At 30.1% G+C, this 15,101-nt stretch overlaps 1 protein-coding gene across 1 annotated transcript in view; it reads right to left on the bottom strand.

Moving 5' to 3' along the window:
- LOC129217481 (BOS complex subunit ncln-like) overlaps positions 1-15,101 on the bottom strand; it is a 37,702-nt gene that overhangs the window by 15,246 nt on the left and 7,355 nt on the right. The window contains exons 2-7 of the mRNA XM_054851788.1: positions 11,238-11,428; positions 9,709-9,856; positions 7,403-7,497; positions 5,603-5,686; positions 3,853-3,956; positions 3,389-3,477 (exon numbers count right to left, since the gene is read on the bottom strand). Of these exons, the coding sequence (XP_054707763.1) occupies positions 3,389-3,477; positions 3,853-3,956; positions 5,603-5,686; positions 7,403-7,497; positions 9,709-9,856; positions 11,238-11,428 (711 nt within the window). The remainder of the gene's footprint in view (positions 1-3,388; positions 3,478-3,852; positions 3,957-5,602; positions 5,687-7,402; positions 7,498-9,708; positions 9,857-11,237; positions 11,429-15,101) is intronic.

Genomic DNA, 15,101 nt, shown 5'->3' with positions numbered 1-15,101 from the left:
TTTTTCATTTTTTATAAACTTCTGTTAAAATTCTTCTAAGTTAGTTAGCTTTCCAGATAATCAAGAGATTATTGTAAGCAATTTTATATTAGCAAATTCAGAACGTCTATGTAGCTTTTACTTTCCTAACACGTGAGTATATACCAGCTCCACAGACATCTATTAAAATAAATGTGTAACGATTCCTTCTCAAAATAATGTAGTAGACATCAAACATAAATTACTTCCACTGGGCAGCTTAAAAACATAATGTTTAAGTGATACTTAGATTTGCTACATGCATTGAATTTAATTAAATTGAACATGTAAATATGTCAAATTCCTTTTGGCAGTGGCATAGATAAGGGGGGGGGGGGAGGGGGGCAAGAATGAACTAAAGCTTATAAAATAATTTTTTAAACTTCATGTACATTTAAATCTTCATACAGATTCAGATTGTCCAGAAAAATTGTGATTGAGAAATTTTAATAGCTATGAAAGCCAGGGTTGTTTGGTTTAAATCATGTTGGTTTAAACCCTGGTTTAAACCAATTGGTTTCTTTGAAAAAAACACGTGGTTTTTTTTCAAAAATATATTTTTTTGAAAAACTTCATTGTTTCCTCCCAAACATTTTCATAAGTTTTACATATTATTGCAAAAAGTAAAATCTAATTGATGCAAAGTAACTGGCAAAGCTATATAAATAAATTAGAGATTTAATAAATTTAGAAAGTTATATTTTTTAAGGTAATGCAAGTTCGTTGAATAGTTTTCTTTCATTTTTTTTTTTTTTAAATCAATGCAGCTTTCCTATTAGGTATATAAATATGCAAGGCAGACCAACTAAGATTTTCTTAATTACATAGAGAAAAATTCCAAGTAGCTCTTTTTTTTTATTTATTCAATTATCAGTATTTTTTGTCTTTTGCATTTCAAAATAGTCCCAAAAGCATATTTCAATCAAAACTTCATTTACTATCTAATTTGATTGATTACTTAAGATTTATTGAGATAGATTATGTACCATTGAAGCGATGCATAGTGTAAAAATATCTTAACTTTACAATATTTAAATAAGAAAAGAAAAAAAAATAACAGAAGAAGTCCAAGAACACTTAGAGTAGGCATAAAATTGCACTTATAAGTGCATACTTTTTGCATCCCCGATAGACGATGCAGTCAGAGCAAGAAAAGAAAATGTATAAAATTATGAAAATATCCATGTAACTCTGTCTGTGCTCTTATAAAAAAAATTTAGTGACAATTTTTCACCTTTAAGAGAACTTTTTTGATCCCAATATAAAAAAAAAAGTAATGTATGAATGGTAGAAGAATCGATAAACTTTAATTTTTATGACAGTTTTCATTTTTAAAATATGGAAAAGAGTATTTTCATTTGAGTTTGTACTGAGGCTTTTAATTGAAATGATTTTTTTTTCTTTGATAAAAAAAATTGTATTACTAAATGCATTAAACCAGAAAAATAATGTCTACAATGGAAAATGTAATGATTTTCTTAAAACCTACTTGTCCTGTTTTTATAATTGTTGTCTCTGATACATCAGGCAAATAAATTACATGGTTTGTAACTTTTTTTTAAAATCTTTAAACAAAATATGCATTGTTGATCTTTTGATTTTTAAAGTTGTATAATCATCTGACTTATGATTTATTTGTAGATACTGCAAAATACTTTCCATGTTTAAGATGCATGATTTTAATTTTACTTTTTATTTATAGTAAATATTTATAATTATGAGGAAATTAATTTGGCAGAATTTATTCTTGGTTATTAGTAATTAATAATGCCTGAACTATCACAGTAAATTACTTCTTTGATTATTTATACCAAGATCCATTAACATACTGTATTTTTTATAATATTTAAAGATTTTCAAACAATATTCTTCTACAGAAATTTTTATCTAAGTATGAGGAAATGAACTTACAAGATTTCACTCTTAATTATTTAATTAATTATGAAGAAATTAGCTACAAATATGAATATTAAAAGTTCCTTAACAATTAATTCATAAAATCTTCACGATTTTCCTAGAATAAAATCGTTTTTGTAAGCACATTGTAAGCTTTACAAGGAAAAACTAGGGGAACATGTAACACACAATTGATGAATTTATATTTTAACTAACAATTTTATCAAACTGCAAATAATATAAACTGATGCGTAAGTTTATTCATTGATAGTTATCCCTTGTACTTATAGTTTTGTAGAACACCTACCCCATGTTTTTTCCTTTTAAAGCTTACAAGTATTTTCATAACTATTAAAAATTCACAGTTAAATTTTCGCACAATCTGTAGTAAATTTTTATCTGTTTGAAGATTTAAATACTACATGAAGCTTGGAGAAGGTATTTATACTTTTTGGTTCATTTTAAAAACATGATAAACTAAAACTTCTTTATTTTGATAATTGTTTTCTGTTTTGTAGTATTATGTCTGAAATGTTTCACTTGATTTTAATTACTTTGAACAGAGCATGAGAGATGGTTAAATTAACAATGATAGAGTTTGGTAAATTTGTTCACTCAATAAAATTAACTTAAAAAAATGAAAAGTGCAAAAAATAACATTATAACAGCAAAAACTTTGTGTTTTTTTATGTCCATTTTTATGTAGAACATAAAACTTTTACATAGTTCTATAATAGAAAAGAGGTCTCAAAAATGCATTGTTGACAGGTCCCCAAACGTGTAAAATCGTCATGGTTTCGATTATCAAATACAAAACTATGCTGTATTTATTTCGTACAGTAAAGAGCTTTTCCCAGCAATTTTATGGCTTTAAAATCTTTGAAACAATTTAAACTCATTTTCTTGCTATTCTAAACTATGTTTAAAATTTAGTTTTAGCTCATCGGGAAGTTTGTTAAAAATTAATCACAAGATTCTACCAAAACAGACAGAAGCCAAACCAAGTTAATAAAAACACTATAAAATACCTTTAATGTAATCATCAAAACATTTTTGCAATAAAAAGACTTCATATAAAAAAGCAAAATGTGTTTGTTTTATTAAGTTAAAATTGAATTTTTAAGAATGTATTAAAATTGGCACAATAGAGCCACAAATTTAATTTAAGATTTTCCCCTGAAGTTACATTTAACTTCAAAAAACTTACAAAACAAAGCATTTTAATAGCACTTCATTCCAGTTCCACAACAATGATTCATTGGTGGAGGTATCAGTCCTGACAATTATAAAATGTTATGCACTTTCATTGAAATAATTACCATGCATACTCGCTCAATTTCAACAATTCAGACCGGTACAAGCAAAGATTCTTTTTAAAAAATGCAACCAAAATTCACATTACATCACAGAAAAAGCAATAAAAATACAACACCATGCTGAAACAAAAAAGTTTTACTTTAGTTAAATCAATTACCTGAACTATCAATGTTGTCTTCAATCCATTTTTTAGTACCCTGATAGTTAAATTTCCCTCCTCCTGAGAGCAAGAACAGAAGATTGAATCTAAATAATAGTAAAAGCATAAAAAGTCATAAAACCATTAGTGAAAACAAAAGTTTTAATCCATATTCATATATAATTACAATTCTAAAATGACAAGTTAATGTATGACAATAATGGCATTTCTTTCTTTATAGAAGAGACATTTTTTTAAAAGATAGAATAGAAGTAAAGTGATAAAATGAAACAGCAAACATTAAATGTAGCAATTATATAGGCAGTCTAATTTTTTAATAAAATCATGTACTTAAGCAAAAACTAATACAAGTAAGATACAAATTTGCAATTGAAATTTCCCATATATTCTTGGGAATTACAAGATCAATTTTTCTATGACATTTATATCAATAATTCTAAAACGTTTTTATCCACAATTACCTTGGATGAGTTCGAGAATTGGTGTAGAGACGAGACAACAATCGAGCCAATTCAAGCAATGCTGCTACACCACTACCATTAGAATCTGAGCCATATGAAAGTCCCTAAAAAAGTTAATTACGTTATGGTTTATGTTTGAATAATAATTATTTTTTAAATCAAAGCAAAGAATAAGAAAGTGGATTTAAACAAGAGCTAATATTTAATTTGCTAATGTTAAAATCTAAAAAAAAAAAAAAAAAAACAGAGGGTTACACCTTATATTAAGACTAGAAAATCGCCCGTCAAGATATGATCTGTGAAAATTGCTTCTACATTTAAACGAAGCAATTGCATGTTTGGTGATATTTTGATAAAATGAAATTTTAACCCTAACTCCAGTGGATTAATCCTAAACTCAAGTAGATAGCATTTATTGTTGACCACTTTTTAGTTTCTTCATTCCACTGAAATGACAGTCTTACCAGTTAAATTACCAGGTCCAGTTCAGCCTTGTCAAAATAAAGTCATTCCCTGCATGTACAATGTCATTGCATGCATTACCGAAACATATTATCAAATTATCATGCCATGGCACAAGTTTCATTGTTGATGAAGTCTGGACTGTTATTCTATCATTGGCTATTATGTACACGAAGATGAATTGTTGTGGATCAGAACACATACAAAACTTAAATATTTAATTTTCTTCCAAATAACATGAAGAAACGGAGCAAAGTGAAGTTAATCACATCTATTGAGCTTGGCTATGGTTAGTTGCAAAAGCAGAACCAAGGGGGAAAATTGAAAATCCTTTTAAAAGCCTAGGTGAAATCAATAACAAGTTATTAATTGCATTTTATTAACAAATGTTTTAATATAAAGATATAAGCATGCAACAAAAGGAAATATTTTAATTTTTTTTGAATATAATACAAATGTAGGCAATTATAACTAAATTAAAGCACATGTGAGAACTGATACAGATTTTGACTCATTTATTTGCAGAAATTTTTTTTTGACCGACACAATTTTTTTTCAGAAGTTTGGAATGGCAAAAGGTCGTCAACACAAAAACGAACCATTTACAAAAAAGAAAGAAAAAAATTTTAAATCATAAAAACGGACCATTGTTAAATACAAGTATATGCAAAAATGTCAGGAGTCTTTGATTTTTTTTACATTAATTAAAAATATTCTGTCGGAAATGAAAGAATTTTTTTTTAAATAAAAAAATCAAAAAACGCTTACGACTCAACAGAAGGGTTCAAATAAACAATTGGAAGCATGTTGTCATAGCTCGATATTATTTTTAACAAAAAAAGAAACATATGATCACCGCTTTTGGTGACTGGGACTTGATTGGCTGGTAGCCATTTTCAATGAAATGGTTGCCCAGTGGCGACTAGTGATGGTTACTCTAGAGCTATAGCAGTCTACATGAAAGCCATTTTAATTAGCTTAGGAGTGGAAAGTTTCTCACTATAATGTTACAAGAAATAATATCCCAAATAGAACTCTTCCTACCCCCCTTATTCGACCACAACATTTCTCTTCATGTTGACAGGGAGTTCAAATTTTGTTGGGAACATGCACTTTAGCGTTGATATTTAGTCTGATTAATACCAAAAAATTTTAAATACAACATGAGTGGAAATGTTCTGTACACACTGAATGAGAAAATAAAGTTATGCAACAGAAAATTATTTATTTTCACTTTCAAATCGTATTATCACAAAAAAGAGGGGTAAAAAAATATTTAACTACTTACAGGTGCAATGCCATAAGCATCATAGTGTGCAACAATGGCAACAGTGGGCAGCTGTTCTTCAACACCAAATCCACACAATTTTCCCTGAAACAAAACAAAACAAGTTTCTTCTCTTTTTTGGCAATAACCATGTTTTAACATTTCTTCACCACTTAAATATATACATATACAGGTACAAAATTTATGACCAGAAACAGGCTCTGGTCCAGGGGCAGATACAGGATCTCATTTTAGGGGTGGGAGGTCATGCTCAAGAATTTAGTGTTACATGCAACAATTTTCTTGAACTTTGGTGTCTTTAGGTGTCGACAAAAAGCACAAAATCGGCCATTAGTTGGCCTTGACTAATTTTAACTATTATAAATTAAATGCTTATATTATGATTAATTAAAATTAATTAATAATAATTTAATACATTAAAATGACCTAGTTAAGTTGTATTACAACCTGTTTTAAATCAATATTCGCATCAGTCAACACAATAAATAAATACTACGAAAATCTAATAAAAATTAAATGTTTTATAAATATGATGAATTTAGATATTGATCAAAATTAACTATTAACATAACATTCGACACAGGACACACATACATCTTTGATTATGAATTTGCATGATACATGACACATCCATTTTGTATGCAGAAAAATACTATTAAAACTTCACTTAATAAAATAGCAAAAAATTTGGCCAAAATAGTCTTTAAAATTAAATATTTTACGAACATAATTCAGACATTAATGAATATTCACCATGATTCTTCTCAATTGTAGAAAAGTCAGAGGCGAATGAAGACATTGCAGTCTCTAAGTCTGATACAAGCACTCTGGATGTGTTTCCATCTGTTTTGGGTTCTTCAGTTTTTTTTTCAACTTATCAAAAAAGACAACAATGTTTTGTCACCCGAACGCTTCATTGTTTTTGATACAGGTTGTCCTTTTGCTACAAAACCTGGCTCTTTTCAGCTCAGTTTCCATCTAAAACGATGGGACGGGAACCCTCTTATAACTAGGCTTTGAGCTAACACAATACTAAAATTTCACATTTTTTGCCCGACACTAAGTCCATAACACTGATTTAAACTAACTATTAACAGCTAATTTAAAAATAAACTCAGTACGGCCAAATCGAAACTATCTAAAAATCACAAAAGAAAGGAATTGGATGGCAGACACTTCGTTTTTATTTCACTGGCGCCTAAAGGCAGTGCCTTGAAGAAGAAACTGTCTCAAGCAAAGCTATTTCACTGTCTACATATAAATAAAAAAGTGACATGTAATATCCCAAAAAAAGGGAGTTCAAAAATTATCTATTATTTTTTCTTGCGGTTTAGACCAGGTTTTTTTTTTCAAGCAGTCATTTTCATTACTCAAATAAAATGAACCTTACAACAGATTACAAAGTATTGTCTCAGGTTGGAGGGGGGGGGTCACGACTCAAATGACCTCCCCCCCCCCCCTTTTTTTGAACCCATTCCTTCATGTAATGCCATAAATATGTTGAATTCAAAAAAAAATTTCCTTTTTCTTATGATTTCAACATTTTTTAATTTTTCCAAGCAAACCATCAAATTTTTCCAGGGGTTTGGGGGAGCTCATGACTCCTATGACCCCCCCCCATATACGCTACTGTTCTGATCCTAGCTAGGCTGATCCTAGTCAATCATATAACATTTTCTAATACTACATTAAGAAAAATATGTATAGCTATTGAGACTATATTTCTATTCAAAGAGATTTATTTCCTGTAACTGCTTTCTAAAACTAATGATACAATTAAATTTTAATATAAAGAGGTACCTGTATGCTAACAATCTGAGTGTCAGCTTGGGCTTTTGGTTGAGGTCCAGATACCACTAACTGATAACCACTGGATGTTATTGAGCTAGGAATTTCTGAAATGTAGAACCAAGAGACCATTACAAATATATGTATATATTTTATATAAATGCTTTCACAGAGTGATATATATATATATAAAGTGAGTGAAGTAATATTTTACAAAGAAACTTTCAACCAACTATATAACAGCTGAAAAATGAACATCGATTTCAAAATATTGAAATTTGAACCCTTCTACTTTTCTGCTTTAATGGCATAAAATCATAAAATATTTCGAAAGAAGATATGTAAACAAGACCAGTTTCAAAATTGTGCAAAATACAGCAGATAATTCTGAGTAGAACTTTGTATTGAAGCAAGTTTTCATTCAAATGAAATGCAAATGATCTCAAATTTTATTTTCATAAGACACCAAGAAGAAATTATTCTAATACAGTAAAACCCCTCCTAATTGGACACCCCTCAAGTGCAGACACCCCTCTTATAGGGACATTTTTTAATTTCTCGATTCCAATGCGACTAACATTATTAAACCCCTGTCCTGCGGACACCCCTCTATTGTGGACAAAAAAATTTGTCCTGTTAGTGTCCGCATTAGAGGGGTTTTTCTGTAATTTCTTAATTTATTTTCTAACAATATTCTTTTACTACAAACAATAGATAAACTTCAAAACAGAATGTTTACAGGTCACAAAATTTCCCGAAAAATCGAGAAGTTAAAAATATTTCAAAAAAGTAATGAAAAACTCACAAATGTGTATTAGATCACGAAAATTTTCTACTTGATTCTTCAAACCTTTTAAATAGCTCTTTGGGGATCCAAGTACAATGAAATGTAACCTAAAATCTCTTTCTCTTTTAATTAAAAAAAAAAAAGAACTATTGCTTCCATTTTGAATGAGATAACATGAAAGTGCTTATGTCCTAAAAAACTACTAGCCCATGGTTGTTATTCTGAGCTCAACAATAGCCCTGAAAAGTATCTTTATATCAGGCATGGATCCAGCCCCCTTTGAGAGACCAAAAATAGATTGCTGCATTTTGGGGATTTTTTTCAAATGATTAAGCCTAGATCCAGGGGCATGCAGGGGGGGGGGGGACACCTGTTGTCCTGGGACCAAGGATGAAAGAAGTTCAAGATTTTTAAAATGAAGGGTGAAATATATGTACAGACCTACGTAGGAGTAAATGATATTGAGTAGCACCGTAAAAGCCATTTGTGATTGGCCTCAAAATTTCTCTGCAAGCCCCTGCGCAGACTTACTGTTTGTGCCCAGTGTTGTAGTAGGAAAAAAAAACATTTGGGAGAACCCACCTTAGGGTTTTAAATGAATCATCAAAAGTAAAAGTGCTTTGAAACCAATATTAAATTACAATTGCATTGCTTTCACAACAGAAAACCAAACATTTCGGAGTACGGCATCTTGTGTTCCAACCCAACTACAACACTGTTCGTCACACTTTTCCGACAATGACCCCTTCAAAACCAAAAGCAGAATCTGCCTGTTGCCTAATTTCTATGTGGCTGTCAAGGGAGCCACAGGAAGTGGCTGTGATTTCTCGAAAAAATTTTCTTTACTTAACAAATTTTGTCTGACAATTCAGCACATTCAGAGCCAGCATTCAAAATATTTATTTTTTTAAAAGAATTGAAATGATACATACTTTGTGTCGCAAAATTTGGAGTTTATTTCTGCAAATTCACCACCTCCCAAAAATTTCAGTTGGGGGCGTCCCTGGTGGCTGTGCATATTTTTGCATGGGAAAGATTGATTTTTTTTTTTTTTTGTAGGGTTTCTGAGTCTACAGTAGGGGATCACATGGCTAGCAAGGGCGCCCATATAGGGATGCAAGTAAAGGCTCAAGCCCCCCTTAGAAATTGGAACCTCCTTGCTTTTAGTACTTTTTCTTTGCAAAAATCTAAAAACGTTTCTTCTCCAGCCATCAGTGAATAATTTATTAAAAATGTCAAACTTCAATAAGTATAATTTTCATTGAAATCTGTTTCTATGGGGAAAATATCCTGCTAAACCATGGGGAAAATATCTGAGCCCCCCCCTTAAAATTATGCATATGGGCACCCATGATTGCTAGTACTTGGCTCAAGTCATGGTTCACAATATCAAATTTTTAGAATAAAGCATGACTAAGAAAATACTATAAAAAGACTTTGTAACTTTGTGTCTATGGAAATATTATCAGATTTAATTTAAAAAAAAAAAAATTAATTTTATTTAAATTAGCAAAAACCAATGTGAAACTACCTTCTGCTGCTGATCTTGTTTTTTGTTGAAGTGGAGACGTCTGTTCCATGCTGTAATACATATCCAGTATTTCTTCTGTTTCATATGTAAAGTAAATTGGTATGGTTACATCATCTTCAAGCATGTGTTTTTCAAGCTCCATGATTACCTATCATAAATAGCTTTTTTTAAGTTTCAGAAAAACAACAGCAATAAAAGATAACACAGAAAATTTTAAAAATACTTTTTCATTTGAATTTTCTTTAGTTATTGAATTAAAGAAAATTCAAATGATAAAAATATTTTAATTTAATTAAAATATTTTTAATTAAATTAAAATAATATCAGATAAAAATCCAGAACAAAGTAATTAAATTAACTTGGTTCTGGACGAGTTTGAAATAAAATAATTGATAAGATGCATCCGAAAACCTGTCTTCTTCCGGTTTTTACCAAAGGAGACAACTGGCATTCGAACTCATTGCTTCAACTGTAAAACATAAAGAAACTAAAACAATATACATCTCCTGCAGAAAATAAAATTCTTTTACTGGAGCTATGCTTAAAATCTTTACTAATAATAAAGCTGAAAGTCTCTCTGTCTGTCAAGATTTTTGTAACGGGCATAGCGCCTAGACCGTTCGGCCGATTTCCATGAAATTTGGCACAAAGTCAGTTTGTAGCATCGGGGTGTGCACCTCAAAGCATTTTTTTGAAAATTTGATTTTGTTCTTTTTCTATTCCAATTAGAAGAACATTTTCCCGAGTAAAATTATCATAAGATGGACGAGTAAATTACCAAGTTATCATAACGTGGAACCGTAACATAGGCAAGCCATATTGGCGAGAAATTCACCATACATTATTTGCACATATACCCAGGTGAGCCAAAAGACCTTTAAATTTTCTACTACGGGCAAAGTCGTATGGGTGCCACTAGTTGAGAATAAAGATTCATTCAGACGAAATTTAAGATAATATTGTCAAATTTAAATTTCATAATGACTATTAGTTTTCTAAATTTTATAATTAAGGATTTTTTTTTCAAATAATAATATGCAATCTTTTCCATAACAAAAGTGGTTTATTTAAGAATGTATGACATTCCCATCAGGCACTTGCTGAATTAGTTTTCAAATACAAGTCTTTTTTAGGGACTTTGGTTTAGAGATCAAAAATAAGGGACATAAAATAAAAAATTGTATGTTATTTTGTTTTGGCTATAAATGCAGGTGAAATATTCAAAGTATTAAAACACATAACAAAAATTACTGCATGCTGCTTCTGGAGCCACGGGTTGTTGACTCAGTGATTTTGTTGATCAAGGAAAAAGTATTTTCAAAGTTATATTTTAAAATTTGTATTCTATAACAAACTGCTAGTTGAGGTACATTCATTTGAACACTGTACAGAAGCACATAGAGCCATTCTTTCAGAACACATAAAGAAATAAAGATGTACACAAAAGACCTTTTCAAGAACAAGACATTTTTTTATTTTCTCAAATTATTGAAACCAAAATAGAATTTCTAATAATAAAATGAAATTACCATATGCTCAGTTGCAGGTAAAGAGCTTAAATTTCTTGGTATTAGTATAAGAAGACCCCCAGCATTTTGATTAATAACATCTTGATAATGAGCAAAAGTAAGTTCAGATAGCCTTGCCACAACACATCGCCTAGTATATGGAGTAGTGTACAAAGTTTTTGCTTCCATGTTAAGTACAGAGCTACGGCATCCTAAACATAATAATTTTAAATAAAAAATAATTATCAGAATGAATATGTAAATATAAGTCCATGTAAAAATATTTTTCAATAAAAACACATATTTTTGACATTTTGATTTCAAATTTGACGTGATCAATAGAATAAATTAAATGAAAGTTAAACATTAAGTATTTTACAAGACAATAAACTTCCAGCAAAAAGAGTTAGAAAACTAGTAAGTAATTGAATGAAATTAAAAAAAAAAAAACTTTAATATAAGCTTATTTTCGAGAAAAAAACTGAAGAAAGTAATGATTACGGATGGCACAAAGTGCCGTTTTGCCAAATACCCAAGCATTGGACAACTAATTGCCGAAGCTTTGGTCGCTGCTCATATTGAGCTTCTTAATATTGAACGCTTAGTAAATGTACATACTATCATACTACAATCTACAAATTTTAATATTCTTAAAGGCATACAACACTTTCAGCTTGAAGTTGAATAAATACCTTTGTGCAAGAAAAGTAAAATTACAAAGAAATAATATATATAATTGCACAAAAATTACTGATTACTGCATACACCTGTTTCAGGGTCACAAGGAAACCCATTTTAAATGCAAAATAAGTCAGCTTATGGATGAAAAGGCAGTCGACAAAAGTGCTTTTAACAAAGGTTTTTTTATAGTAGGGTCATTCCACGTCAAATCAACATAATTTTCCGCAAAATTTAACCTCACCCTCTTGCATTTTGATGAAATTTGGTACATAGGTAGTGTCAATATAAACAGAGAAAATTGTAATTTTTTTTTTGAAAAATACAAAACGGTTTTGAGATACAGGGCTGTAAAAGTAACCAAAAATAGGTCAAAACACGTGAATGACCCAATTTTCAAAATGACCCAGAATCTTTTCTAATTAAGATAGACAACTGAAACAAGTGCCATTTGACTGCCTTTTTAATGACCTTTCCAATGATATGCAACATCATTAGGCCTAAAAATAAGAATCTTTTTCAATTTTTTTTTTTTTTTTTTTGAAATTTTTTTATACATTACTGAAATGGCTGTAGAAGTTTCAAGCTAGGATCACACTGGGTTCAAGTTGAAATATTTCATTGAAGATAGCATTGTGGGATCTAAAATACTATCATCTCACATAATACAGCATGTTTTAAGTAGAAAAAAACGTTTATGCAAGGCATGAAATTCATTCTATTTGAGCTGGATAGTGTCAAGTAACTGATTGCAAGAGTTTCCTTGTTTGGAGTTCATCTGTGTGTTTGTGTGTGGGGGGGGGGGGGGATTTTACTTAATATTATTTTTCTGAAATTTAGTGTTTTGTAATTTGTTATATAGTTTTTATAAATTATGGTGAAAGTTTGAAAGTAGAATTATTTAATATTTAAAGCTATTTGCAAAATAATAATAATGTAATAAAATTATTAGAACAAATATTTTATTCTATGAAATGTGTGTATGCATGTAAATCAATGCATGCAATTCAAAAGCGTAATCTTTTACACTGAAAACACATGATGCTAATTAATCCATACATTAGCATTTTTCTTCATATGTGGAGCCATGAATGCTATTTCGGTATTTCTGTGATTTCACAAGGTTGAGCATAGGAAGCAGCGCAAGAAATTTGTTATTCCTTATTTTGGTTCTTGTGGTGAATATGCTAAATTACAATTCGTGGAATGTGTCTTTTTGTGATTTTTAACTATTGTTCGTGGTAATTTCACTGCAGCATGTTATCATACATTAAAAACTATGGTAAGCACATTTACATATTATTTACTTGTGCGTAATATGCATATATTACTGTAGACAATAATTTGGATTAAGTTTTTAGTTCCGAAAAGTAACGACTTGACCATAATTAAAATGACCTCAATTCCTCCACCCCATTTTTCTTCAGCTATTTGTGTACCCGCATGGCTACCCTACTAGTGGTACCCGCATGGCTTTGCCCGTGGTAGAAAAGTAATAGGTCATTTGGTTTGCCTGTATATTTACAAATAATGGATGATGAATTTCTCGCCAATTTGCTATATTAATTTGCTTGCCCCTGATACGGTTCCACGTCATGATAATTTCGTAATTTATTCATCCACATTGTGATAATTTGCTCGGTAAAATGTTCTTAAAATTGGAAGAGAAAAAGAACAAAATCGAATTTTCAAAAAATCGCTTCGAAGTGCACCCCATGCTACAAACTAATTTTGTACCAAATTTCATGAAAATCAGCCGAATGGTCTAGGCGCTATGCGCCTCACAGAGATCTTGTCAGAGAGAGATCCAGACATCCAGATTAAATTGAAGAAATAGCTTTGGACAATGTTTTTGTTTTAGATATTAAATTCAATACCTTTTTAATAATTTCGTATTTTAGAATTATTCGTTTTACCCCGCAAGTTTCAGTTTCAGATTTAAAAGTGGAATATTCTCTACAATCTATCCTTCAATTTATAAACATAATCAGTACCCTCCTGTTTCGTGGCTCAACTAGAAGGGGGGGGGGGTAGGGGCCCACAGGGCAACCCTCTGGTTGCACTGCTCCATGGCCCCCAACCCAAGGCTTAGTTGAATGTTTTTCAACTAAGATGAATTAAAAATATTTACTATTGAAGGGGGAGGGGGCGCGTCTTTGGAAAACAAAGTGATTTAAATAAGGTAAAAATAATGATGTTGCAGTAAAACTTAAATTTCTTTTCAGCTAATTGGTCAGCTACTCCCCCTCCATCCTATTTCTTTTCTTTTTTCATTATTGTTTTTATTTTTTCTAGTTCGAAAAAATTAAGTTAGAATAGCCTCTGAACCATTTCTCCTATAATATCCTAGAATACTGCTTAAGTTTTTAGTACTTCAATTTTGAAAAATTTTCCAGGGGAAAGCTCCAGAATTTCCTTTTAATTGAAATCTTCAAAGTTGTCTACAATTGTGTTTATGGAAGTTCAATTTCGAAAAATTGAAGAGGAGAAAAGGGGAATTGATTTCTATTTATTTTTCAAAAAAAAAAAAAAAAAAGATTGGGTAGAATCCCCAAGTTCCATCCCTCATTCTAACGTCAATAAATATATCCTATAGGGTCATTCCACGTCAATTCAACCAAGCCATGACACCCACCGACTCAGATTTTGATGAAACTTGGTGAGTTGAGTCCTTTAATGTAGAAAAGTATCCACATCAATTTTTTCTTCTCAATCTGCTTTAGTTTTCATTTTGCAGCCAGTCAAAATTTTGAATTTTTCGTATTTTCCAAACTATGACGATTCTGCACGTTGATTGAAAATAATTTCTATTTCATTTATTTTTCAGCCAATTTTTATGAAAATTTATAGTAATATTAATGAAAGTATGAGGATTTCAGAAAAAAATATAAAAAAATTCTAAGTAATATTTTAAAAGTAGAAAAAAATTACTTTCGTTATTTTTTTTTCTCTAAAAGTATGAAATACGTTAAAGTCGATATCAACCAAAGGGAATTTGATAATCAAAAAAGTTCTTTTTTCCTGATAATCTTAGATGTGTGTTCTGTCATTAAAAGAAATAAAATTAATGGCTTTTTCAGTTCTTTATATTTTTAGCTTAAAAATATATCTGCTTCATTGGTTTTCTTTTTCTTTTTTTTTTTTAATTTTATTTATTTTCCCACACTACTATCAAAAATTGAATGTATTTAAAAATATAAATATCTC

The sequence above is a fragment of the Uloborus diversus genome, chromosome 2 (genome assembly GCF_026930045.1).
Source record: "Uloborus diversus isolate 005 chromosome 2, Udiv.v.3.1, whole genome shotgun sequence".
Lineage (NCBI taxonomy): Eukaryota > Metazoa > Arthropoda > Arachnida > Araneae > Uloboridae > Uloborus > Uloborus diversus.
The sequence above is the reverse complement of the archived record's forward strand: the minus strand, read 5'-3'. Positions and strand labels throughout refer to the sequence as shown.